Genomic DNA, 27,066 nt, shown 5'->3' with positions numbered 1-27,066 from the left:
CTTAACTCAAAAACGATTTTGCCAAAACCATTTATCCATATCACATTGATATGCCTTCGTATTTCAACAAGTGCATGGAGGCATGAGGTATCGACTGAAATAAACACTATTTTATCAGTTGTGGAATAATAGAGATGCGGAAGAGTGAAAGAAGAAGTAGAACGTATATAGATATGTAGATATATTTAGATCATGTCATTGCGTGAAGTTAGAAGGATGAAATCCTCTATCTGTGTGCAGCAACTCTGCTTCTATCCTATGTTCGCAAGGATATAATGCAATGTACTAATGTTTAATCTTTGAAGGCTATTTAATATTGAAGAATTCTCTGACCTAGTGTCTCTACTTCCTGTACAAGGGCGATATTTCCCTTACCCTTCCACTAAGAAAGTTGTTGGGTGTTTTCTACATTTTTTGATAGTGCTTAGATAGACGACATGGATTGCAGTATATATAACGAAGAGACGCACAAAGAGCTAGGACAATAGCCTGGCTGGCTACAAGATACACCAACAAGACAAATCAGCAGAAGAGCTGTTCAAACCATGCTAGTATATGTCGTGAAAGACATGGCTTTACATTGGCTATATGACCGACTGCCTAAAAGTGCAGTTCTCAAATAAAGATTTACAGAAAAGTCGGTAATGACTGTCTGGAGACCGTGTAGGTCTCACAAAATGTGACATCTGTCTTATGTACTCCATCACCACCATATCCACTGTCCTCCCCCTCCTCACATACATTGGTAGCTGCTAGCCTTAGGCACAGTGCCTGTTCAAGCAGCGGCAGCGATCTCGCGGCGTTCAAACCTGAGGGTGCGCCTGGCCTTTCGACTGGTGGAGAGCCCCTCGTAACTTTGGATGCAGATTGTCAGAGTTCCACTGAGAGAGTTCGCTTGGGTCGTCAAGTCAGAAGAGCGTGACTCAACCAGGTCGATCAATCCGAATGCAATAGTCTGTAAACAGTTGTTAGCCAGTGCACGTATATTTATTGGGCGTGGTATCTAGAAAAACACGATGATTCAAAAGGAGAACTCACATCAACAACAGCCTCGATTTGCCTGAGCACAGCTGCTACGGGCTGACCGATGAAAGGAACAGTTGAGAACAATCCAGCCTTTCCGATGAGAATGTTGAGCAGAACTTGGTGGACACGGACAAACTGTTTTTCATTGTCAGCCATCTGATAAATCAAGAGAGACTTGTGGTACTGACTTCGCGGAAGGCATTGAAGATATTATCAGCGTCCGCACCAGCTGAAACGGGAGACGTTCCTTGCATTTGGGCGATTGCAGTCGTGGCTGTGCTCACAATATCCGCAAAGCCCGCGATGATCTGAGGGAACGGTCCCTGGCCAATGACAATCAAAGGACCATTGAGAATGGTGATGCTTTGAGCTGGCGCCTGGAGTGCCTGGCTCTTCGATGTCAGCATCTGGATGTTGTTGACAATCTGAGCAGCCGTCAACTGAGCAGTGACAGGCACAGAGAGGGCCATAGCGGCAGTAAAGAGGTTGCGGAATGAGACCATGTTTGCGGTAGTTGGTAGCTGGAAGAACAGTGTCTGATGCTTGGACAATGAGGACTGAGGAGTGATGATTGCAGAGATGGAGCTATGCGATGCTTTCTATCGATGGAGAGTGGCAGCATCTTTATACACAGCGTGCGATGCAGCCAAGCTCGACTTCTCGGAGCGAATACTTCCCATCGTCCTGTAAGATGACTAGATCTGCTGATCCTCCTGTGTAGGACGATGAGTTACCAATCAAATCCCGTTGCCCAAGGCTAGGCAATCCAGAGTGGGCTACTGTCGGAAAGAACAAAGTTCAATGGTAGATGAGGTGTTGTAATACAATCCACCTTAGTTTGGCCGCTGTCACTCGAACCTCCAATGCATCACACCTTGTTCCTTCTATCGCTGGACCTTGGTGGCAGTGTCACAGCCTGTTCCAACATGGCGAATGTACCACACCAGGACTGCTCTGCAACATCTCCGATACACACTCTTCTCTTCAGCATCGTGGTTAGTGCTAGCTCACAGTGATCGGTATCAAGCCGACGGAACTAGTCCCTGTTGGAAAGATCTGCCAGAATCCATCGCTGAGCGGAGCTTTTGCGGCTGAATCGACACAAGGGATTGAGATCTTTGAGCTCCACTTGTCTTGTTTAGTCCATGTGCAACACCCCGCCGTAAACAAAGAGGGAACGCACCCTGAGGCTCGCAATAGCAGTCAGCGTCCAAGTTCACAGTGGAGGCTTAGGGCTTGCCAATCATTTCCCAGATCTTACCTGCCAAGATAGTTGCATAGCCGTAATATAGTAGATCACTACTCTGAAAGTGCAAGTCTCTGTTGCCAACCTGCGTCAGTTCAGCTGAAATTACTCAGTTAGTGTTGCTTTGTTGTTCAATGCCGCCAAAAAAGGGTGTGGTAGTGCCGCAGCGGTGCGGCTCGTCGATCTTACCCGTGAACCGGGTCCTGCCGCTGAGTATGCAAGATCAGGCACACACGTCCCTCCCTGCACAAAAGCCGGCGCACCAAGCGAACGATAGAGCAAATTTGCCAAGCCATGGTTGCGTCTGCTTTTTTGGTCTTAGGAGAGGCCTGGGTCGATGCCGGGACCACGTGTATACTGGGGTTGTAAATCATTCATAATGATTATTCTCACAGCGCCCACCAGTATACAGGCTACTACTCCCAAAAAGGAGAATGCAGCATGTTCACATACGTGCACGCGGTCCGCCAGAAGCAATTATTGATGACCCGATGGATGCAAAGTTTCTTTTGGCAAGGTCGAGCCTCGGGGGCAGCCGAGGTCCCTGATTGCCTGAGTCGCGCCCTAGCCGATCTTAGCCGTACCTGTGTCATAATGCTGCTCAGTCACTTCGCCGAAGAAGAGGGGCCAGTGCCTTGGCGCAGGCCGCTACCTGAGTGCCCACGCTCGTCATTGAACCCTTGATTCGGCAACTTCGCTTCGCTCATCGCGGCATCTTTGTTGCCAGTGCCACAGCGTCTATTAGACTACCTAGGTAGGTAGTGATTTACAAAGAGGATAAGTATGACACTATTGAGAAAGATACCTAGCATGTGTATGCCGACTGATCTAATCTTGCGGTGAACTGGGGCAATGCCAGTATCGTACCTACCTCTGGTACATTACCTGGGCTTCGGAGGTGCCTAGTGATCACCTCCAGGATGCAACCTAACAGCGGAGAAGCTCAAGAGCTGGTGGGTACCTAGGTAGTAATTAGCTGGAGTGGTTTGGCACGTGCTATTCGCCGCCCGGGTGTTTGCCCGTGGTCTCCCAACTGCCCATCGCTGTGACCGACCCTGTGTGCTACCAAACGGGAAAAGCATACTGTAATAATCTCCACTAGTGAAGATGAAGACGTCGGCTATGCCATACCATCTGCACTGCGACGTAGTGCAATATACACGTGCTTAAGCGAAGGGTCTTTTACGTGACGCCATACTCCAGGTTCTGGCACTACAGAGGACATCGTATCGTGAGCTTCATGTGTTGTCTTGGATTGAGCCAAACGCTCTGACCACTAGCTAGGTATCCATCCACGTACAACATACCCTAATAGCTTTACGTGAGAGATGGCGGCAATACGACCTACCCACTTTGCCAACCTTCTGCAGGGGCCTTCCTACCGATTACTTCAGTGTTGGACCAGAGTACGAGCGTTCTCCACGAATTCCAACTACTAGCTACTTGCACACAACACCACCATTGTCTGCTTCAAGCTAGAACTCCGCCTCCCTATTAGTGCCTCAACAAGACCTCTGGAGTCAAGCGAAGACCAGAGACAAAGCACTCAAGCGACGACGCCACAACGTCATCACCTATTCATATCCACGAGAAGCAGTGTGATAGTGTAATGTAAACCAGGATGCCTAAGAGTGAGATGTTTCCTGCCTGACGGCGTATACCACTGTAGGTGCATCCAACTAATCTACCAACTACTGAGTATGGATGCCTGGCCTAGACTAGTTCCCTAGCCAACCAAATGTACAGACTGTCACCTTCTCCATAGAGTCTCGTGTCATACTCTTTTTCTTTAGTTTTTTTGTTCTTGGCCGTTGGAGGATGGGGTTACATGGCTCTAGTGAGTACCACAAGGTGATCTGGGGTAGCTGAGAAGCTTGTCACAGTCTCGACCAGGTGGCAACCAGCGGGTGGGTGTCGCTTAGGTATTCATTCAATTTGAGGACGCCTCGAAAGCTGTGTTGAGTAAGGCCAGTGGATTATCGCCACCATTGACTGTGGTCGGTACCAATACGAGGAAGCTCACAAGACCAGACGGAAGAACAAATATGAGCACATGTGAACCGTACGCGCTACACAACGGCGATAGCATGCTGCCGGTCAGCTACAAGCGTTACTGTCGACAAGCTACAATACCACCAGCCGCTCACACCTAGACCAATCATTACAAATACATACTCTTGGCCAGTAGAGCTTTCCCAATTTCCATACCCCATCACATGAGATAGCTTGCACATGATTACAGCTATTGATAAGAAAGAAACGTAAGATCAAAGAGACCTTCACCTCATGGTGTTGGTGTCGATGCTAACAATGGTAAAACGTCCTTGAATCTCACCGGCTTGAGTAAAAATTCATCAAACCCGCTACTCCTCGCTTGCTTGCGCGCCTTTTCGCTACCGAGGCCTGTGAGCGCGAAGATGTACGCTCTTGTTGCACCTCTGTTGTCCCCAATGACGCCCTCTAGAGTAGGTTTGGATGCGTTGTTGAACTGTGACTGGATGGGTTTCTCCATCAACTCATCTTCGATTTTTCGAATCTTGGACACGGCTTGAAATCCATCCATGACTGGCATGCTGATGTCCATGAATATGCAATCATAATTCATTTGTGGGCCTTGTTGTTCAGTGGCGGTTTGATAGAGACGTACTGCTTCTGCGCCGTCAGTAGCGCTGGAGTAGGGGACATGAAGGCGCTTAGCAAAGGCACATAACATCTTGAGATTTATGGGGTTATCATCTACAAGGAGTAGCCGGTGAAACCTGCAAGCAGAGTTGGGCTTGAGAAGGGTAGCTGACTGTATTGGTGATTGTGGTTGAAGGGTAGGAATTGTCACAGGGTCGGGTATTGACTTGTTCTGCAACGGCAGGCTACGGTGCGGAAGTGTCACCGTCTCCACGTGCGTGTCTGCGTTTTGGATAGTGTCATGTTGACCTATTTGCTCCGTCGAGTCCATCTCCGGTTTGCGTTCGACTTCTGCAGGCGGCAATGAGACTTCCGTACCATTGGCGTCCGCATCCTTCAGAGCTGATATCAAGGCGGACTCGAGCGACTTTCCCGTGACAAGCATCGTGTGCATGGATCTCCAGATGCCGATCTTGTGAGATGTAGCCTTGGTATTGCCCAGTTCGACCACAACTGGACAGACGCTTGCCGCATGCACAGGGAAAAGGGTCTTCAAATCGTACGCGTGCGTAGTATCCAGCGCATGCGTGTCGACAAGGACTATATCCATGGTTGGAGGTACGCTCGTCGAAATATTGATGACGTTCATACCAAAGCGACCCTCACAAATATTACGAATGGAGCGCTCGAGTGCTTCGGGAGGCGAGACGATACATGGAGCAGATTCGTTGCCCGACTCCCGACGCGAAGATAGGCTGAGCAGACCGACTGTCTTTCCACACAGGGGACTTTCCTGCATGCTTGGTACGTTCGGTCTTTGTTTCTTTTGGCTAGCCGGAATGTTGATGGTGATCTTGGTACCCTTTCCCAAGCGACTGGAGACCGAAATTTCGCCCTGCAGTGATTCTACAATGCTTTTCACTAGGCTCAGTCCTAGACCAGTTCCTGGGCTCAATATATTCTCTTGCGTGAAGGGCGTGAAGAGATGATATTTGAGGAAATCCTCACTCATACCCACTCCTGTATCTGTCACAGACAGACTGATGTGAGCCTGGTTGCCGTCCGCAGCGTGCACTCCGTCTGCAGTCTCCACAAATCCCAAGTCTACATGGATGTAACCGGACCTTGTATACTTCAAAGCGTTGCTAACGACATTTAGCAAAATTCGTTTCCAGGCGCCCTTCTCAACAACTACGGTCCAATCGCAGTCCCTCTCGATGTGTGTAGTGAGGACGACAGGCTCCGTTGTAGTCATGTCTTGCGGGTCGGCTAATGCATCCTGACGCTCTTTTTTGAGTCCGGACACGAGTCGCGAAGCATGATCATGGCCCACTGAGACTGTCTCAATGACATCTTCAACCAAATGCTCCAAGTCGACAGCCACTGCGTCATTGTGACTGCGGGGGCCGGAATGAATGGAATGCTCTCCACCTCTTTTCACGATACCGACACGACTATTGACCTTGGAGTATTCCAAGAGATGATCAAAGGTATCAAGAAGAGTAAAGGCACATGATTCGATCATGGTAATCTCCGGCGTCAAGCTTGATCCCTGCACATTCTCTTGAATCAGCTCAATACTCGCTAATATGCCATGCAAAGGACTACGTAGCTCATGGCTAATAGTCGAAACAAAGTCCGACTTGGATAGAGTGTTTGCAGAAGCTTCTAGTCGGAAGATTTCGGCCATGAGTGAGTTCCCAAAGGCCGTCAAAGAATTGACATCGCCAGTATCGAGGGTTTTTCCAGTGTCGGACACCCATGCTAGACATGTAGCATAGCAGGCTTCTCTTTGGTAATGCCACATGGGCAGGAAAATTGCATACCGCATCTTTGGCAAAGATTTGAAAAGATCAGTCCATTCGTTATCCTCAACGGAGCTGGGACCATAGCCGGGCTCGCTATCATCCCCATGCTGGATAACGCCGTGTGCATCTACGGCGAAAACATGCCCTCGAGCGTACCTTGTAGTCAAGCGTCGAATGAGTGACTGAGACAATCTCAAATCTGATTGCTGGCCTGGTGCAATGTTTCTCTGGTAGCAGGAGAGCGGTGTCGCAAAGCAGTCGTTTGGAGACGACAATGTCTCATCTATGATTGTATCTTTCGACTGGCCACCTCTGTGTTTGCCGGCTGAGACGGTATCAAAGAAGACAAGGCCGTCCAAGTCCATGGCATGGCCAATATCATCTGCAGCTCTGGTAAAGAGATTTTCCACTTGAGTGGACAAGTCAGGTTTGTCCGCCTTCGAAGCAGCGTCCTGGGGAGAAAAGACGATGGAGGCCGGCTCGTGCACTGAGCCAGAACTGCGTGCCGTTGCGCTGTCAGCTGACAGTGGACCAGATTCTCTCTGGGTAGCGGCACGAAAGACATCGAGATGGAACGGGTCTGTGTGAGCGTCAGATCGTTTCGAAGCAACAGATTCTGGAACCACATGACGTGCATTGCGCCCGTCTGGAGCTACAAATCGGCGAAGACCTTGCATCATACTCGCCGCTCGCGATTTACAGGCTTCAACGCGTCTCATGTTTAGGTATAAACTGATGGCCGAAGTGACCTCGCGTATAATACTCAGAGACTTGGGATGCAAGAAGTCTCTCTCCTTGGTATCTACGACACAATAGCTTCCCAATATGTGTCCAGACATTGCAAACAGTGGTATCTCGATGTAAGACACCATGTGTGGGTGCCCAACCACAAACGGCCGCTCGGCGAACGTGGGGATCTGGCGAAAGTCTCTTATGTAAAAGTAGGACTTGTCGGCGACGATGTAGGGACTATCCGGCAGGCACACGGCTCGTCCATGGAAAATGGACATTGTAAACGGACATACTCCCCAATCGAGAGGGATTCGCGCAGTGCCCAGCAGCAGCGGATCGGTCGGGTCTGCGCTGGAGAGCGACTGGTGCCTCGACATCTCTGCGCATATGAATTGGTTTTTGTTGTCAATGAGGGAGAGGAAGGCGCGGTCGCCGTCCATCTTGTGCACACCATGCTGGACGAGGGCGTTGAGGGTTATGTCGCTGCTGGGGACTGGATCGGGGGGCGGTCCCTCTGGGATGTGGAAGGGAAACGACGCGGCAGAGAGATATCTGGGGGCTATGTGTTAGCACTGGGGAACGCGTTGTGTAACGTAGATTGGCAATTCTCACGCGGCGATCTCGTAGGCGCGTGCCCGTTCGTGGTTATCGATAACTTGGGGCGGCGGCGTAGTGACCGAGAGGGGCGTGGTGGCCATATCGATATTACGTCACTCACATGGAGGGCGCCCGGTAACTCAGTGGAAGACTGCTGCTCTCAGTGTGCAACAATTCCGCGGGCCCGTCGCCGTCTTCTGCCTCTTTCCAAGGTTGGCAGGTGGTCTCGGCGTTAGTCAGCCAATCTCGAAACGGCCCGTATGTCGAGGGCTGAAGCACGGCTTAATTTCTCGTCGACTCTCTCGATCTCTCAATCGCGATGTGACGCTAGCTGAACACACGCCTTCTGGCACACTACACTACAACCACGACAAAAAGTGCCCGACCACAAACTCCTTGCTGCACACAGCTACACGCTCAGTTTTGCATACTCGTCGCACACTTCAGTCAGCTTCTTCCGCGTCCCAGGCTCCATGGCGCCATGCCCAGCATCATCTACAAAATGCAGCCTGCTCTCCGGCCACTCCCGGTGCAAGGCCCACGCCGTGATCGGCGGGCAGACGACATCGTATCTCCCCTGAACGATGGTTGCCGGAATGTTCCTGATACGGTCGACATTCTCCTTCCTGAGCAACTGCCCGTCTTCCAGCCACCCTTTGTTGGTGAAGTAATGAATCTCCAGCCTCGCGTGCGCTAGCAGGAACGCTGGGTCTTGGAGCTTCTTGAATGCACTGGGGTCTGGGTACCTGAGGATTAGCGTACAAAGTCAGCGCATGTGTCCCATATGCAGTCCGCCAATCATGATCACGTACAGAGTGCTGATTGAGAGCTCCCACTTGTTCCATGCCGTGGCTGCAGGATGGCTTATCGAAGGGTCCGAAGACATGAGGCGTTTGTGGTAATTGCCAATATGATCGGAGCGTTCTTCCTCGGGAAGGAAGTTGATAAAATCGTCCCAGCAGTCGGGAAACAGCATCTGGACGCCGCCTGGGTTCTGCGTCCAGCGGAGCTCGATATCGCGCACAGTGAATATACCACGCAGGACCAGACTACCTATACTTTCGGGGTGCGTTTGTGCATACGCGAGGGCAAGAGTAGAGCCCCAGGAGCCACCAAAGACTGTGTGCCATTTGGAGATGTCGAGATGCTTACGCAATACTTCAATGTCGGCGACAAGGTGCCAGGTAGTGTTGTTTGTGGTGTCAGCATTAGGGCGTGACTGCAGGAGTGAAAATACGAAGTCAGTACATGTCTCGTATATCGTACAGCCTTAATTTACCTGTCCACAGCCTCGCTGGTCGAGCAAAACCACTCGATATTCAGAGGGGTCGAAGAAGACAGTGTTGGATTTGGAACAGTTGCCACCCGGTCCGCCGTGGAGGAAAATAACTGGATAGTATTAGATGTCAACAAATATGGCTGGGAGAGATGTTGCACCCACCAGGCTTTCCGTCCTTCTTGCCAAACTGCTGATAGTGCAGTTCATGAATATCATCGACGCGCAGCCAGTTTACATCCCAAGCGTCTGCGTGTTCATAGCCGTTGACATGAGGTGCTTGAGCCATGCTTGCCGTGTAGTAACTAACAACTGTTAATACAATACGCGACGATACAATCAAGCTTTGTACGTGTGTCGAGCAAGGCAACCGTGATGGTGCAGTCAGACATCAGAGTGTGGCTACCCCGCTCTCAGCATAGTGGATCCCGCTACTTGAAGAACACCTTCCTGTTTGGCTGAAGACATGTATTTTTTCTGAGCGGCACAGGTGTGGGCAAAACCAAACTATTGTATCAGGAGATGAACTACCACTGTGAACCATCCAACCAAGAACTGACGCTGACGACCAAGACCTAGTACTTGAAGCCACCTGCCCTAGTACTCCACAGTCCGTTCGGGTCTACACTCTTCTGCAGTGCCTTGAACTTCTCATAGCCCTTGTAGCTCTGCATGACTGGCTGGTCCCACATAGCATCATTGAGGAATAACGGCATGTACATGTTGCTTGGCATTCCCGCCTCTGCTATCCATTGAGGTACAACTTTGTCCAACCAAGCCGTCAGCTCTCTGGCGATACTGAAAGCAAGAGGATCATCCGTGGGAAGGTTCCAAGCTCCTTGGAAGATAAGGATGATGCGGTCGGGATCTGAAGACGAAAGTCCCATGGCGTTTCCGCCCTTGGCCTCGGAGATCTTGCCAAAACGAGACGGAAGTGGCTGGAAGTCAACGCTGAACTGGACGGCACGAACAACGGGGAGTACATTGAGGAAGACACCGGTAAGTTCGGCGAGCTTGTCGCGAACCTCCTTGTACATTTGAGGGCGGGATGGGATGTATGGGACAGTGTAAGTACGGAAGAATGAACGGGCGTTTAGAAGCCGAACAGGTTCGCCATTCGCCCTCAGCTGACAATCGTCAGTTCTTGTATATCACTTTGTGTTCAACTTGTGGACTTACCAGTTCAGAGTACTTTTGTCTCCTGGGCAGACACAATGGGTTGAGGATCTTGAAGAAGTCGGCGAAAGGACCCGACGTGGGCGGCTTGGGAGCATCGTAAAAGTAAAAGACAAGTTTCGTCTTGGCCCCGGCTGCGAGCACGAGGTCCGAAAAGATAATGGCAGCCTTGGGGTCTTCGGCACCGTGGCCGTTAAAGTTGTGCAGAGCAGAGTAAAGTGCATCGGCTTTCAACTCGTCGTATATGCAGGAACCACCCCACACGTCGCCCATGTGATGGACCTTGGTCTTGAACTGGGTGACGATGCCAAATTGGCTACCAGAACCACGCATGGCTTGCGCAAGATCGGGGTGTTTTGCTGCGTTGACATTGACAATGGATCCGTTCGCCATGACAGTCTCCCATTCGATAATGTTCTGTGGCCAGTCAATATGAATTTTATCAGGACATTCGGCGCAAACTAACATCAGCAGCGAGGCCTTCTTGGGCACCAAGAAACGACAGACCTCCGCCCATAAGCAGCCCGCCAACGCCGACAAGACCTTTGCTGTGTTAGTCGGGGTTCCCAATCGTCTGTGATACCTCAAACTTACCGAGCCTTCCTCCAGTGATAGCCACCCCGCTCTTTTCTAGATCGCCAATGACATCGTTCCATTCACCACCGGGGCGAACATAGGCAACGTCTTCTGCTGCATCGTACCTCGCACCAACTAGGTTTGTCATAGTGATGACAACACCGTCTTCAACAGCAGCATGGTTCGTGTTCGGGTCGTGCCCTCCACTTCGAGTTGCAAGTTTGACAGTAGGGTACTTATTCAGGATCTTGATAGCGACGGATACATCCTGAGCAGACTCTGGCTGAACAATACATGCGGGGTTGACTTCGCGGAGATTTGTAGCCCAGTACTGCTGCGTCTCATGCTCATATTCAAGCTGGAGAAACCTAGGGCTCAGGACTTTGCCAGGAAGAGCGGCGTCGATATCTTTGCACGCTTTGGTTGTGGCCTCGGTAGGAATGGCACGAGCAGATTGGGCTCCTAAAAGCAGGGTCGCAAGTAGAAAGGACGCGAGTTTGTCCATGTTCAGACGTCAACGAAAGTAACAAACGAGTGAAAGATCAACGACAGCGATTAAAAAGCAATGCAGCCTACAGGGACAACCTCGTCATAGGCGAGCAGCTTTAAGTAGGGTCTTCTGAGTCTCCCCGACGTTAGGTCGAGATGTCCCCGGTCTTGACTCCGGACGCCGTGGCGGCCATGCAGATATGCAGCTCATTTACATACGCCGGGTACGCCCTTGGCTAAGGTAGGTGGCGTGGAAGAAGCATGGAATACGGTAATCGCCCTCCAATGGCGAACCATGACTAGGAAACAATCGCAGATGGTGTGTGTGAGGCTGCGCTGAGGTCCTGCACAATCTAGAAAGAAGACCCGGATTTGCGCCCGATATCTGAGGGGACTGGACGCACGCCGTGCTCGTGCTATAGGTATCGTCTGCTAAAATGTGTATTTAGCCTGGATGGGACAGGACACATGCAGGCCTAGGGAGAGTCCTTGGTTGCTGATTTGCAGACCCGCCATCCGGAGGTTCCATGGGATAAGCAAAGAGTATGACGATGGCCATGGTGGAGACAGTAGTGGTGGGCCCAAACTCAGGGGAACAGAACGTTTACGGCAGTAGAGTTTTTGGGCTGGCTGACGGATGTGGACGCCCAGGCACACTAATGAACCTTGGAAGTATAGGTGTTGCGCTGGTGAGAAGGACAATGGACGGGTCGAGAACAGATGCGGACACGGAACCAAAGCCACATACTAATCGAGACGTTTGGAGGCATGGTGATGGCAGTCCACGTGGATGGAGTGGTAGCAGAAGGGACGGAACGCTTGGGGGTCCGAGCGTGATCGGCTGCTCCCTGTACGGCAAGGGACCTGGGCATCGGAACGCTAGGATAAACAAACATTGGACGACAAGGCCAGGCTCAAGCTCGCTCAAGCTCAACGACGCCGGCTGCGACGACCATGGACTCGTACAACCTCAAGACGGCATCGACGTACATCAACAATCTGCTGCTGGCCCGGGGCTTGTTGCGCAATGGCACGCCGATTGAGTTTGCGCATCCCTCGAGGGGAGAAGGGGGCAAAGAGGCGACCATGGCCCAGATCATCAACCTGGTGCACGACCTGATATTGAAGCGCGACGTAGGCACACACGCATGTTTCCCCGCAAGAGAAAGGCGTCCTAATGAGTAGATAGCGCGACCAGGAATACCGCGAGTCCGTGGCCGACACGCTGCGACAGCTGCGCTCAGACGCGACGCGCCAGACGGCCGCCCTCGAGAAGCAGCACAACCGCAACGCAGACCTCTCGCGACAGCTCTCGCTCGCCCAGGCGCAGGAGCAATCCGCGCGCAAAGCCCTGCACACGGCCGAGTCGTCGGCGCGGAAGCTGCGCGCCGAGATGCAGCGGCTCAAGACGACCGTCGACCAGATACGCACCAGCTGCACCAACGACGTGCGGAAGCGCGACAAGGAGATTGCACGCCTCAAGAGCCACCTGACAAGCCAGCAGCGGGGCAACAAGACGGGCCTGGTCGGCGCCAGCATCACCATCAACCCCGGCAGCACACGCCCGACCGCTGCCACGGGCCATGTGCGCGAAGAGACACCCAGTCTCGACGATGCCGAGTACAGCCTGAAGCAGGAGACGACCGAGTTTCTCACCCACTTGAGCCAGAGCCTGAGCGACGAGAACGACAACCTCATCGGTCTTGTGCGGAGCACGCTGTTGACACTGCGGGAGCTGCAAGGCATGCCAGAAGTCGGTTGCAAGCAGGACACAGAAGACCACTCGGTTCTGGGTGATGATGACGACGACACGCGACAGGATATGCTGCACGCGCTGCCCACCGACTACGAGACATTGGCCGACGACATGGACACAGTGCTCGACAACCTGAAGAACCTCCTCACCAACCCAAACTTTGTGGCAGTGGACGAAGTTGAGATGCGCGAAGAGGAGATACACAGGCTGCGGGCCGGCTGGGAGAAGATGGAGGCCCGACTACGAGAGTCGTTCATACTCATGGACTCCTGGCGAAAGCGCATGACCAACGGCGACACCATCAACCTCGAAGAACTCAAGATGGGGTTGGGATTCGGCCAAGAATTCGACACGGTCGACAGAGAAGGCTTCTCGATGATTCAGGAGGAAAGTGAGGCCGACGATGCCGCTAGTTCAGCCTTGGAAGAAGTTGTGGACGATACAGACGAGCGCAACGACGACGATCGACTTCCCTCACCTGCACCGCACGAGCAACCAGGGAAGAAAAATGGGTCCGACATGTTCAGAATCAGGTTGCAACCTAGTCAGGCTGCGCTGAGAGAGAGTAACGGCAACAAGCCGCCCATTCGATCACCTCGCAAGGTAGCCTTTTCACCTTCCATTCCGAACACACCGTCGCAACTTGACGGGGAGAATGCAGGCGCGTCTGAGATAGATCTAGTGGAAGTGGACAAGGCCATTCGTCCCATCTCTGCAGCCAAACCACCACGATCTGAGGAACGAGCGTCTAGACCAACGAGTCAAGACAGACCACGCCATGTAAGTTGTGATGCCCTTCAGACCAAGTTGGAAAGGTGGACAGCAAAGTTGTCTTTTCATCCTCATCAACTTCCTCTTTAGTATTGGACACCCTCCAATATTGACTTCCATCGTTCCATTGAATCTGACAACTTACTGCAGACTAAGAAGCGCCTATCGAGCCCACATGCGCACCCCGACGAGCCATCGCCGAAGCTGTCGGTCCAAGACAAACTACGAGAGGCCGCGGAAGCAGCCGCTGTAACCGACGGAAACACCTCCACCAAGAAGACGGACAAGAGCACTAATGTGCCCGAGGAAATTCCCAGGAAGCAGACACCCAGGTCTACTTCAGTCAAGACACGAGTCGGTGGGAGGCCAAAGAGGAGGAAGAGCACGTTGACACCAGAAGAATTGGCAAACCTCCTAGGCTGCTAGATCGGGTCGAAGCATACTGAAAATGGCAACATGAAGTTGACCCTGATGCTTCCTTATGGCTGCATCAGCGTCTAGTCATGCAAGATCGCAAGATCAAGTGGCTTCCTGTCAAGATGCGAGCTTTGCATGTTGAGGAGCCAGTCGGTGGAGTGGCCGGTCTGCGTGACCATTATTTTACGCTAACGGGCAGGCCATGAACGCCAGTGTGCCTGTAGTCTCCATGCACTGGCTGCGGCGCGTATGCTGAGATTGGTGCTCAGCTGGTTTATCAAATCTCGCCGAGGCCACCCGCGCACTCGCATAGCTATGATCAATTAGCGAGGGTAGAAGGCTATGGTTTTCAAAGACGTCAAGGACAAACGGCCTACCTCATCATACCGATGGTCGATGGTACAGCAGCAACTCAGCGTCTCCCCTGCTTCTCGTGTGCCCAAGGGACTAGGTACAGTACCCGATAGCAGCGACATGCACTTGGTGGACTGCCCGTAGTCGGGCAGCGAGAATGTCATGTCTGCCGTCGCTTCCCGTATCTAATGTCGAAGCGCTGTGCCTCCGCCGTCTCGCCGCGTTTTCTCGCCATTCTCTTTTCTCCTGACAGCCCAACTTTGTCTGGAAAGTCATACCATTGCATACACACTCTGCACATCATCAATATCGACTCCGGTCTTCTCCCACATGGCGGATGTTGTCACCGCAATGTGGCCGGAGAAGCGGCTCATGCTGCGTCCAAGTGAAGTTGGTGATGGGAGGTTGTGGTTGGACGGTGTCGCACGCCACTAAGTTTATTAGCCGCCCATTGCCCTCGTTCGGGACATTTGGTGATGAGCGACATGGAGCTGGGCTTGGATGATTGGACGGACGCTGAGATGCGGGTACGAAAAGACTGTAAATAGGTCTGTATGCGGCAGGGAGGATGGCTGCAGCGCTATCAAGGTAGCAGCCCTGGAAAGCAAATTTCTCTGCATCTGTCGTCAGCCCTCGAGCCACAGTGCCCCCGTTGAAGCTGCAGTGTGACAGAAACTTATCTGCACCTTGCACATCCCGACATCACATGGCTCGCCCGGGTTCTGCCTCTCATTGGTTTGGTGTTTTCACCCCAAGCCGGTGCGCTGCGTGACGGCCCACTTATGTATTCCCCGCCCGCATCAGCCAATGGGAGCACAGAAGCAAGACGCCCGGCTACACACACCAAGGCCGCCCACCACTCCCACTTCACCATCAAGCGCTCGCCGTACATTCGATAGACTGCTCTCCACACCCGCTACCAGCTTACACCCTGCGAACATGGCGTGTGGACGCAAGCCCAGGTAATCAATCGCTACCGGGAACTGCGGGACCTGGCCCATGGTTGGCGTAGTGCAATATGCCGGTTTGCCAGCCCCTCGCTAACGCCCAATTGTCGCTCAGCAGCCGTGCGATGCAGTGTCTGTAGATAAGTAGGCCTGGAGCCGCTCACATCTCGTCTTTTTTTTCTTCAGCAAGTGTGTCAAGTTCAGAGCTGTTGTGTTCGTCTTTTGTCTATTCTTTTTACCCCTCCCCTTCTCCCTCTCTACTCTCTCCCCAGGCCTGGTGCCATCTAATAATCACTACTCCATCGTCGACCTTTATACCCACCCTTTTTTTACAATAATCCAATTCTTTGTGGCCGGTCCACTTCAACGTAATACACAGTTCTACTTGCTCGAAACGAACTATCAAACTCACAACGACAACGCAATACTCGCAAACCTCGACGAAACTCTCAACACACGGCTTCATCAGCAATCTCGACGTCTATCCATTAGTTTGGCATCGGACGAATTCGAAAGAAACGATTACATCATAATACCAATCTTTACAACAGAAAGAAACTAAACCACAATGGCCGCTATTCAGCTCAACTTCACTCTCCGCACTTCCTCCAACTGCAAAACCGTGCACTTGCTCGGCTCTTGGGACGGCTATCAGGGTCAGCTCCCACTTTCCAAGGACCCCAAGAAGTCCGGTGGCTGGGTCGGCTCGTTCAAGTTCCAAGGACAGACTCTGAAGCAGGGACAGCGTTACTGGTACTACGTATGTATCCAATCTCATATATCATACAACAAGCTAGAAGCTCACATCCATCCAGTACATCATTGACGGCTACCATGTCTCCCACGACCCCGCCAAGGATCACACCACCGAGCCCACCACTGGCCGCAAGCTTAACATCATCGACATCCCGGCTGCCAAGTCAAGCTCAAAGACAACCACATCCAGCTCAGACCGCAAATCTCGCCGTGTCTCGACCGCTTCCATCCCCAAGGGCCGCGGCCTCAGCCCAGAGCGCATCGTCGCACCAAAGCCGCAGCGCCCACACGAGACCCGCCAGGTCATCAACACCCAGTACGACAAGACAACACTTGAGGACCTCAACCGCCGCTTCGCCAAGCAACAAATCGCAGAGTCGTCCGACGAATCAGACTACGACTCTGATGAGGGCTCCGACGTTCCCTCGCTCACCAGCCGCTCCACCAACAGCTCTAGCCCATCGAGTGTGAGCTCTGGTAGCTCATGCTGCACTTGTGAGGTAAGTTGTAACTGTACGGAATGCACGTGAGACATGCACTGACTCTTTATTACAGCGCTACGGTATCACGCGCGCTGGTGACCGTGTCAAACTCGACTGTGGCGGAGCTCGCTGCGGATACTCTGACGATTCATCTGACTGCTCCTCTGAGGACGAGTACGTGTACGAGGAGAAGACCACCCGCCGCCAGGGTGTTGTCATCCGCTCCTAAGTGCATCTCAGTGTTTTTCTGGATACCATTGTGCCGACGTCACCACCTGCAGCTCTGTATTCTTCTCTGCAGTGTGCCGTTGCGTCATTTTCAAATCTTTCTTCTGTGCATATTATGATTCACGAATCTTTTTTTCTTATCTTGTTCTATCAACGACAACCAGCCTCATGTTTGCAGGCTGGTCTTCCGCTCTTTTGGGTCTTTACGACGGATTATTGCTGCTGGTATGGGGGCTTCCCATGGGTTTACGGACGGGTATGATGAGGCAACTGCCTGCACCTTATGACAGAAGCTTAACAAGCTGATCAAGGACCATCACGACGCTGATGTCCACATTGTGCCAATGCACGCTCATGTAGAAACACTATAGTCTATTGAATCTACAAATTCGCATGGGCTCGTGCGCGGAAAATATACCTTGGCATTTCAGATGATTTTGTATGAGTGATTACCTGATTTGGGAGTAGTGAGGTCCTTACGGGTTAGATTTCACCTGAAAGGCATACACCCCGACTTACTTGATAGCTTCTTAGTGTTGATAAGCAAGTATAGCCTGGAGGTAGGCTTTGGTTCCTGTAGGACGACTCAATCAAACCAAACTTTTTCGTAATCATGAACAGGTTACCCGAGTATATTATACATACGTAAGCAAGGCGACATGTCCACAAACACATGACCTCACATCGCTGCAAGGCCTTCCACAATCCTAGTACAATGCACTTCAGCCCATCATCAGCCTCCACCCAGCTGCGCCACCAGATCTAGAATCGATATCATACGAAGACAATTAAGACTAGCCGAATTTCACCCGCCACAATGAGAATACCCGCTAAGCACTAAGCCCTACTCTACATTCAGTGAAAACAGATACACATCGAGGCTGTGATTCTGCGGTGCAGGACAAGGTAGTGGTAGGTAGTGGTGGAAATGGAATTGTACACCAGTCAAGACACTTCTAAGGGTAGGCTCACGTAAGGCTGAATTCTAGTGCCAAGGCCATTGGCTTTAGGGCATGTGATTGGGGTGGCTTCGACGACTGATATGCCGAGGTTCCTCATATCTTCTTGATAGCTTGGTCCAGCCAATTCAAGTGTCTTATCCTGTGGCCGTCTAGGATATGATTCTTGCTTTACGCTGTGCAATTTCAAGTGTTGATGAGCCGGTAACCAAGAGATTGCACTCGCTGTGTGCGTTGGTTCGCAGACGAGTAGGCTGCGATTAAGACTACGAATGGCAGGGCGGACGTGAACGAATGAGGATACAGGAACGCTTCATGTCTGCAAGAGGCAATGTAAGTATTGCTATCGCATATGAAGGTGTTCACTTGATCTCCAATCAGGTTTGCTGAATCGACTTCTCATCCATGAAATCTCCTTTGACCTTTAGGCTAATGCAGGGGTCCTTTGGAGCACCAGCATGACGGTGACGGTAAAATCTGGCCGACCATGGATCCACGACCCGTCTTGCCGTTGTGGATGCAACGGCTGAACACCCAACGTTTTCACAAGCGGCCCACAAGGCTAGACGAGGGTCTCGGCAGCGACCGTTCGGGAAGCCTTCGGCTAGGATGCATCTCTTACTAGATCTAGAGCAATGATCCAGATCCGATTCTCATGGGCCAGCAGGTGAAGCAATAGATACGCCAAGGGCCCTTGAGGTATCGTGGAAGCCTAATCTAGAATGTTAGCTTACAGTAAAGAGCGCTAAGTCAGAAAACTAGGCACGACGGTAGTCCAAGTATAGGAAATATGAGTGAACACCCCGTTGGCTCGATTCTGAACAATAGACTTTCTCAATCTAGACGGATGCACCAACGTGCTAGAAACATGGAATATCGTCGAGGGCACAATGTTGATATGCTCAGAGCTTAGCGAGTAGATGAGGGCGCAGGGAGGATTTGGCCAACCAATGACAAGAAGCAATGGATGCCTAGCTCTCAAGCTACTGTCGTAGGATAGCCACGCAAGCCTCAAGCCGCAATTACGAAGACGAGAGGATTAAGTTCCTCCAGCGGCAGCCGCGGCATCCCTGAATATGGAAATGTGACCTCTTCGCCCTGCGCCCGGAGCTACGCGTGGTCTATTACAGTGTGGATTCGTGAGCCTGCAGCGGAAGCAACGGCTCTCAGGGAGTCATGACAAGGCAAATTACATCCACGGGGTCGTAAGGATTCCGATTGACTGTGGCGCAATCAGCCGAACCGCCGAGATCGTAGGTGCCGAATGCTGTTCACCGGCGACGTCGGAAACGGCGGGAGTATGAGTCGTCCTGCAGTGTCGTCGGAGTGTGGTCGACATCCGTGATAGTGCAGAGAAGCATGATGCGATGATGCGAACGTGGAGTGGAGAGTGGTGGTTCTCACACCGACGGACATGGCGAGTGCTGGGTGTATACTGGAAGGTTTGTAAGGTGAAGAAGCGGTAAAGTAGCAACCCGCTAAAAGTGGGTCCACTTGGCGATGATGACGTCGCACTGAACTCTTCAACACGCAACGATGCTTCACTCCACCACTTGGACACGAATTGCGTTAAGAGTATATCATGTTTTCGGTTTGAGTCAGATAAATGATGAGAGAAGAGTGGGGCGAGACTGTTCGTCTTGGAAAGAGGGGGCTTTATTACTGTGGCGCCTTGCGCAAGGCAGACTCAAACGTGTTCGTAAAAATAGCACAAAGATGTTGAAGGTTAACGCTACAAACGGTGAGTAAGAAGATCAAATGATCTAGACTGATAACACTACTCCCAGTTCTACCAGAGTTGGGGATGTTTCGTAACTCCCATGTCCTCGTGATCGTACAATGCGGACCAAAACAAACGCCGTCATCCGTTACTTCCGTCTCCCATGCATGTAACCCGTCATAACAAGCCCGAGACCTCTTGAACTCCATGGCAATGCGTGTGTCTTCGAGAGTGTGAAAAGGTGCGAACGTAGAATTGCTGAAATGAAAGCACAGAGGAACCAGCCCAGGAAGAGAATTGCGTGGTGATAAGCAAATATGGGCCATGAAAAGGGCCCTAGTCCAGTCTTCGCGGTGGAATGCGAGCCCTCATACGTAGCTCCGTAGGTTTATCGTAGGTATGCCGGAGAGTATTCATCGCTTCCGTAACCAGAGTCTGGCAGGACGCCGGCATGGTAGGCTTGAGGTCGGTGGTTGCTATGAACACTGCAAGCGTAGCCGACAAGAACTGTCTTCTCTTGAATGCCATGTCCTCGTTGGCCATGGGCGGCGCATGGATCGATCGCGTGTTTGTAGTACAAGCATCGGCAGACCGAATAGCGTTCAACAACTTGGTAGCACATGTTGACGGGTGTTTTTGTGCGCGAGTGTGTGTGTTTTGGTGCTCGATCTTGAAGAAGTAGCAGAGAGGTTGTGAATATTTGGTATAGCGTGAATGCCAATGATGTAAAGCAGCAGAGAAATGTGACAGGCGTGAGACGAGATGTGTAGTGATGGATCCTGACTCGACCTGACAAGCCGTAGCATATATACCGACGGGAGTGAAGACAGTCAGGACGCATAGGCCAGTGTGGGCCACATCCGGTAGGCATCGTTGACTATCCGCAGGCCCGTCAGGCAACGGGGACCAAGTGTAGGGATGAGTGCATAGTCAGCCGGCCGCTGCTAAGATGGGATTCTCAGAGGTAACTAACACAGCCATTGCGGCCCTTAGCTTGTTGACGATCGTGAAAGAGGTATGGTCTTGATACTCGGCAGGGGTTCGTAGTTCGCTTCTCGGAAGTTGTTTAGCTGTTGTAGTCGGTGCGTAACATGTTCTGATTGGTCTTGAGCTGGTACCACGTAATATGTCCTGATCGCTGAGCACATCAGTACGGCTATCAACAAGGTGCGCAGCAAAGCAAAGATGCATAGCAAGTGTTTGCGCAAAAGGAGCTAACCGGGGATGCAAAACCCCTGTAGCGCGCGGACCATGTGAGCGTGCCATGATACTGCACCATAGCTCATGTGCAAATCGGTGCGGACGTTGGCAGGATAGGTGCTACGATGTCTGCGTGAGTCTAATCGTATCTGATGGCTGGCTAGGATCAGCCACGCTTCCTGATATAGTGATGGCTTGGTGGACACGGAGGGGCAGTGACTTTTCTGACGTATTACTCAGGCTCGGGCCTCTTTGCGGACCACGGCGCTTTCGCTAGAGGGCATTCGGTTCCTCCGCTGCGCGTACCGGGCGAAGGTTTATCGTGCGAAGAAGAGTGCGAGTACGACGACGTGGACGTCGAGGTTGGGGATAGCGGGCACGTGCAGGGTTTGTCGCTCCCATGCGTTTCCGTTGTGGGGCAATTGGCTGCACGAGGTATTCTTGGTCCTTCCGCCCTTCTCCATTGCTCCCGGCCCAATGAACCCGATCTATCTAACTGCACAGTCGGTTCCTTTGCATGGCTGCTAGCTATCCATTTTCACCATTATCTCGTTGAAGAGCATGGGCCTGTGGAGCTTTCAGTCTGACTACCTAGGTAGCTTAGTGCTGCCTGGACACCTACATGTCGACGCCCCAGCACTACGTCGATATGTCGAAATAACTTTTTGTTCGCTTCTACCATTGGTCATACTCAATTACTGAGTAACTTTCTGCATCTGTCGACCATGCAAAGGTCCCTCAATTACGTCAAGGATCGACCACACCGCCAAAACAACCAGATGCGGATAACTCCAAGATACTTCTCTCGTGTCATGAGTTATCGAACCAGTCCGGTCAATCCAACAGCAATCCTCTGGTTGGTGCGCGCGTGCGCCAGGTCCCCTTTTAGGACTGAAGGCCCTGCTGCCGGCTCTGGTACGCGGCTCGAGGCTGACTTGCAACGTTCGACAGTCATGCAGCCTTATGCATCCTCCCGTTTCCTGGGAATACATGATGGCAGTCTGTATGTCTCACGCAGCCCTACCACGATTACATCTCCGACCACCGGTCACATCTTTCACGACCTCAACCACAGCTCGTTCTCGCATGGTTGGAATCGTTTTTAGAAAGTGTGCGTGTCACACCGGCCCCATCACAGAATTACTTGTTTCAGTGAACGAACACTTTAGGCCCGCCATCCACCAGAGCATTTGGCCCCTTCTCTGCGTCTTGCACCATCATGAGACTGCTACGAAGTAATCATACATGGCTCGGCCTCTGAATTGACCAAGGTCATTGTGTTTCCTTGCAACGATGCGTACAGTATAGCAACAGACCGGCGTGTGACGCACTGCGCCAAGTGTCCCTTCCCTTCAACTTTAAAACGCCAACAGACGCGCGATGACGCGCGTATGCTTATGTTTTGGGTTATCGTAGCTGGTGTGAAGAGACTACAGCATCGGTCATGAGATAGATTAGCCAGGAAACGAAGATGCTATATTGCAAGCGCCACGAAGCTGACAGAGCAGCCTTACCACCGATATATACCCGTACTTCGTAGCCCTATCGTATCCTGCAGAACAGGCTGCATGGACAAGCGAGCACTGCCGGTCTGGGCCGACTATCGCTTCATATGTTCCCAAGTAGCAATTACACCATAGTCTACTTCACCGCTCCGACCCCGCGTCAGCTGACTTACATTAAGCCAAACACCCCACGCGCAATCTCGCCCACCATCTCCATAGATCTGCAACCAGGCGACTGTCTTGGGTCCTATAACGATGTCGGCACTGCCTTGTTATCACTCACCGGAAATAGGGCAAATGATATGCTAGATGATTCTCCGTCATGTCCGACAAAAATACCGATGATGTTGAGTGCCAGATCACACTTGGGTCCTTCTACAGATGGCATACACCGCCTTCCTTCAATCCCCGGATGTAGTTGCTGCGGTGGTACTCGACGTGTTGGTGTCACAGAACCATGAGAATCTGTAGATCTGCAATCAGGCGTCACGGCCTTGACCGCAATTCCTACGTTGGTAGAAGGAAACCAGCATCGTCAGCTGCCAAAGGGCGGCTATGAACCAAGCGCGTTCGTTCTCAGAAATCATAGACAGTATACACACACACTGCAGTTGTACTTGCGGCTTTGTATATAGGTAGGCCAGTGCTAAGATGCGAAGTGAGCGAGATCCCCTTACAGCTTCTCGCAATAGGCCAACATGATGCAGATAATGTAATAGCCGAATTTTGAGCATTGATTGAGAACGTATTAATGCTGAAAGCAAGTAGTTACCAACAAAGAAACAGACTTGGGGTATCACCAAGTCATCCGTCGGTCCCAATAATCTACTCCAGACCAGGATCCTCAAAAGCAAAAACAAAAGTCTCCGAGCGCCTCAGTGTACTTCTAAATGGTCGTGAGGTCATAATATTGTACATCTCCAAACTATAGAGCCAAGTGCTAAGATGTCCTCACATGAGGACACCAGCAAACACCATCATGCCAAGGGCATAGCATCCCGCGTACTTTCCAAACTTCAGACTGATGGCTGCGCTGTCCTCGTCAGAGCCACCAGGAGCGGTAGTGCCCTTCTCGAGAGTACCGTTGAGAACGAGAGTCTTGGTACCGTTGACATCCGAGACAGTTACGAGGGTTTTGTTAAGCGCAGCATAGCTGCCATTGCCAACAAGGTCGTTAATATATTGCTGGTCGTCGTTCTCGTCGCAGCCACAGACGAAGCCTTCCGAGCACACACACATGACAGGAAGAGTCTCGTTGCGACCCTGAGTCTGACGGGTCCACAATCCGCGACGGTCGTTGTTGTTGTCGTCATCGTCGTCGTTGGTGGCGGACTGGTTGTAGAAGCGGTAGGGGTTGTTGTAATAGTAGGGGTAGGTGCTGTACAGCCACAGACCGGGCATGATGAGCAGCATGGTAGCGGGTAGGATCAAGGCACCGGCAATGAGTCCCTTGGGTGTTTTCGAGCCAGCAGTATAGGGCACGGCGGCGCCACCGCCGTAATACCGTCCGCCGCCAAAAGTGCGCGGTCGACCTGAGCCTGCACTCGTGGCACCACCAGCATTTGAGGTCGGCGATGTACGTCCAGGGGCGCCGCCTCCGCTCCCACCCGAACGTCCACCGCCACTGCTACCACCGCTGCTTCCACCTCCTCGTCCGCCTCCTCCTTTGCGACGCTCTAGGGTATGGTCTGGTGAGACAAGCTCAGAGGCTGGAACAACTCGTCTGTCTCCGAGGACGTTGAGGGCATTTGATTCCGGTATCGATGCGGCGCTGATTGTCTGTGCGGCAACGAGGCCGGTGAGGATCTGTGACAACTTCATGGTGAAGTCGGTGTGTGAGGGTGGTACGAGACGGTCGCGGGTGTAATACGCGACACCCAATGTCGGGTCGAGGTGATACCGGTAGAGTTACAAGGATGTTGTAGTGGTAGTATGAGGGAGCAGGACGTAAGAAGTTTGTTCTGCAATTGTGTAGCGACTTGCTAGGTGCAGGGTTAAGACAATGTACGACTTTGTGAAGAGGCAGACGTGCGTCTTTAAGGTTGCGCCGGCCAGAAACATGGATTGCACTGCCCTGCGTCATGAAAGAAAGCCTGGGGCAAAGGGTAAAAGCTTGGTCGGTTGCGACCCGCCACCCTACCCGCTATGGTTAACCTCGCAATTTGAACTGAGTGCCTGACAAGCCGGCGACAATCTAACCATTTCATAGGCTAAGTCCTATGGCTCGTTTGTAGCTGAACTGTGCTGTTCTCTGGGCGACGGTGAGCAGGTGCCGCAGAAGCGCCGTTGATGCACTAGAACAGGCGCAGAACTGCACAAATTGCCAGGCCCAAGTTGGATACCTGCTCACTTGAACCTCTCCACGGAGTCTTTCGTTGTTCAATGTTCATGACGTGCGCAACGATCAAGCGCATCGAATTACTCAGGGAGAATGACCTCATTATCGGTGATCTGCCGAGGCGCTAGAAGACTTTCCGAACCAGATGTGTGGCCAAATGCATCACAGGACGGGCAACCAACAAACCAGAACAGCAAGCTCCGCCGGATTATCCGATTGCGCCTCGGTGTGATTTGCTAGAGGGCGGCATTGTAATCGCTATGAATCACTACCATAAAACATGGTCATTGGTGCGCACATGTGCTCGGGCGTAAAAGACGTACAGCGCGGAAACAGCGAACGCCAAGAGCGCAATCTTATGTATTGCCGCTGCATGCAGCGTTGGGCGCAAACAACCATGAACCTCGTGCGCTGATTGTCTTGGTGTCGAAACACATGGTGCTTTGTTGGCACGACTTGATAAGGGAAAATGGGCTGCATCGTGGTAGGAATGACTAGAGGGACCGGAGTGGAAGTCTTGGCAACTGACGGATCACAATCATGCTACGGCGCAGGGCGCCTGCAGAGTAAACGATGCTTTGTGATTGTTGGATATTTGACTCTACGACGTTACATGCTTCTTCCGCTGACCGTCTTTCTCCCACATGGCTTCTCGTTGTGCGTCGAAGCGACTTGGCTATCCGACACGACTAACGCTCATTCTAGACAAGCTTTCCCACGGATGTTGCTGATTTGTTCGCGAAAGCCGATGTGTTGTTCGCTCGACATGCTCTTCGAGTAGCCAGACCTCGAACCGTCGATGCCCGCGAGGCTGTGTATACGCCGGTCCGTTGGTCTGGGTTCAACGGGTGGCGCAGCCAGGGCACGTGGTGAGCCTGAGGCTTCGTGGCCACGACTGCGGGCAGCAAGGCTGATATGGTAAGGTGCCCATTGGTCGCCGACTTGTGTGCAGCAGATGTGGTTTACGCGAGGTTTCATGGTCCTTGATGTCGTGGTTCTGCGGGGCCTCCATCCGACACTGTCTGGTATTTCAGATATTCCTTTTCCAGCTCTCTCTGCATCTCAAAGTCGGCCTGTCGCTCGCGCTTGATTCGCTGCTGTTCGAAGTCGCGGATGACGCCCATGTGCATGGCCTGGTACATGTCAGACATTCTCTTGGTCTAAGCAATTCTAGAATACCCACTGCTTTGTCGGCCTTTTGCGACCAATGCACAAATGCGACTGTAGCAATTGCTGTGGCGCAGGTAGTCGCCAGGGTGATCTGAGACGCTCGAGACATGGTGGGCAGCGTGAGGCGATGTCGAGGGAGGTGACGGAGCCTTTGTGTAGATTTGGAGCGGGACCATGGCGATGGCGGCAAGGAGCTTGGACCTTGGAGCATCTGTCGCCAAGTCTACGGCTGCATCATGCCTCTCCGCAACTCAACCCTGTGATAACCAACATCCCCACAATACCATAGTCAAGATGGCGAGTCTGCATGTAGCCGTAGCCCAGAGTCTCCCACTGACAGCAACAGTCCGCCCAAAACTCCCAGGGTATCCAGACCCTGCTCGACGTAAGGCAGCGCAGCCCAGTCCAACCTCCGCATAGCTCACATAGCACCTAGGCCGAGCGCGAAGCTCAGAAGATCGTCCAGCAAGGTACTTCGCGCTCTAGACGGCTCTGTGAGCGCATGTGCTAACTGCTCCACAGCCAGAGAATGTAAACCACGCCCGTCATGCCCTGTCCAAGCAGCGCTCTAACCTACCACCCAGACCGTACCAAGCGAGTGAAGGACGCTCGAAGCGAAGCGCAAAAGGAGATTGAGGAGTACAGGAAAGAGAAGGAGTCCGAATACCAGAAGTTCGAGAAGGAGGTGCGTTGGTCGACTTGATGCTCTATATACATAACGGACGTCCACGGCTGACTACGGCGCAGCACAGCTCAGGCAACCAGAAGGCTGAAGAGGACGCAAAGAAGGACACAGATGCCAAGGTCAAGGAGATTGAGGAGATTGGCAACAAGTCCGGCAGCAAGGTTGTCGATCAACTTATCGAGGCAGTCGTAAACGCGCACCCCAAGCCACCAGGCAAGCAGGATTAGAGC

The 27,066-nt window shown here is 52.2% G+C and overlaps 8 protein-coding genes across 8 annotated transcripts; 3 read left to right on the top strand and 5 right to left on the bottom strand.

Annotated features, from left to right (window-relative positions):
• Positions 1–775: 775 nt before the first annotated feature.
• Positions 776–1,529, bottom strand: ACET3X_006684 (uncharacterized protein; the record flags this gene model as incomplete). The annotated part of the gene is made up of 3 exons (XM_069452841.1): positions 776–955; positions 1,039–1,182; positions 1,215–1,529. 3 exons carry the CDS (start codon positions 1,527–1,529, stop codon positions 776–778), a joined length of 639 nt encoding a protein of 212 aa, XP_069305452.1.
• Positions 1,530–4,556: 3,027 nt separating this feature from the next.
• Positions 4,557–8,132, bottom strand: ACET3X_006683 (uncharacterized protein; the record flags this gene model as incomplete). Its single annotated transcript, XM_069452840.1, has 3 exons — positions 4,557–7,282; positions 7,466–7,986; positions 8,047–8,132. 3 exons carry the CDS (start codon positions 8,130–8,132, stop codon positions 4,557–4,559), a joined length of 3,333 nt encoding a protein of 1,110 aa, XP_069305451.1.
• A 308-nt stretch (positions 8,133–8,440) lies between these two features.
• On the bottom strand, positions 8,441–11,564 carry ACET3X_006682 (uncharacterized protein; the record flags this gene model as incomplete). The annotated part of the gene is made up of 7 exons (XM_069452839.1): positions 8,441–8,777; positions 8,844–9,300; positions 9,473–9,612; positions 9,890–10,434; positions 10,487–10,900; positions 10,950–11,026; positions 11,078–11,564. The coding sequence occupies 7 exons, from the start codon at positions 11,562–11,564 to the stop codon at positions 8,441–8,443; spliced, it is 2,457 nt and encodes an 818-aa protein (XP_069305450.1).
• A 938-nt stretch (positions 11,565–12,502) lies between these two features.
• ACET3X_006681 (uncharacterized protein) lies at positions 12,503–14,501 on the top strand (the record flags this gene model as incomplete). The annotated part of the gene is made up of 3 exons (XM_069452838.1): positions 12,503–12,682; positions 12,738–14,084; positions 14,226–14,501. 3 exons carry the CDS (start codon positions 12,503–12,505, stop codon positions 14,499–14,501), a joined length of 1,803 nt encoding a protein of 600 aa, XP_069305449.1.
• A 1,485-nt stretch (positions 14,502–15,986) lies between these two features.
• On the top strand, positions 15,987–17,675 carry ACET3X_006680 (uncharacterized protein). The gene is made up of 3 exons (XM_069452837.1): positions 15,987–16,553; positions 16,609–17,049; positions 17,105–17,675. The coding sequence occupies exons 1-3, from the start codon at positions 16,362–16,364 to the stop codon at positions 17,258–17,260; spliced, it is 789 nt and encodes a 262-aa protein (XP_069305448.1). The 5' UTR covers positions 15,987–16,361; the 3' UTR covers positions 17,261–17,675.
• A 5,686-nt stretch (positions 17,676–23,361) lies between these two features.
• On the bottom strand, positions 23,362–24,713 carry ACET3X_006679 (uncharacterized protein). The gene has a single exon (XM_069452836.1). The coding sequence runs from the start codon at positions 24,462–24,464 to the stop codon at positions 23,595–23,597; it is 870 nt and encodes a 289-aa protein (XP_069305447.1). The 5' UTR covers positions 24,465–24,713; the 3' UTR covers positions 23,362–23,594.
• Positions 24,714–25,955: 1,242 nt separating this feature from the next.
• Positions 25,956–26,260, bottom strand: ACET3X_006678 (uncharacterized protein; the record flags this gene model as incomplete). Its single annotated transcript, XM_069452834.1, has 2 exons — positions 25,956–26,114; positions 26,165–26,260. The coding sequence occupies 2 exons, from the start codon at positions 26,258–26,260 to the stop codon at positions 25,956–25,958; spliced, it is 255 nt and encodes an 84-aa protein (XP_069305446.1).
• A 185-nt stretch (positions 26,261–26,445) lies between these two features.
• On the top strand, positions 26,446–27,063 carry ACET3X_006677 (uncharacterized protein; the record flags this gene model as incomplete). Its single annotated transcript, XM_069452833.1, has 5 exons — positions 26,446–26,448; positions 26,498–26,536; positions 26,588–26,621; positions 26,736–26,836; positions 26,899–27,063. 5 exons carry the CDS (start codon positions 26,446–26,448, stop codon positions 27,061–27,063), a joined length of 342 nt encoding a protein of 113 aa, XP_069305445.1.
• Positions 27,064–27,066: the final 3 nt, after the last annotated feature.

Source organism: Alternaria dauci, chromosome 6 (assembly GCF_042100115.1).
Source record: "Alternaria dauci strain A2016 chromosome 6, whole genome shotgun sequence".
Lineage (NCBI taxonomy): Eukaryota > Fungi > Ascomycota > Dothideomycetes > Pleosporales > Pleosporaceae > Alternaria > Alternaria dauci.
Note: the sequence above shows the minus strand (reverse complement) of the source record. Positions and strands in the feature narration are given on the sequence as shown.

Coding starts and splice junctions, on each gene's coding strand:
- ACET3X_006680 (XM_069452837.1), top strand. CDS start 16,362: ATGGCCGCTATTCAGCTCAACTTCACTCTCCGCACTTCCTCCAACTGC. Junction 16,554..16,608: donor GACAGCGTTACTGGTACTAC/GTATGTATCCAA, acceptor ACATCCATCCAG/TACATCATTGACGGCTACCA. Junction 17,050..17,104: donor GCTCATGCTGCACTTGTGAG/GTAAGTTGTAAC, acceptor TCTTTATTACAG/CGCTACGGTATCACGCGCGC.
- ACET3X_006679 (XM_069452836.1), bottom strand. CDS start 24,464: ATGAAGTTGTCACAGATCCTCACCGGCCTCGTTGCCGCACAGACAATC.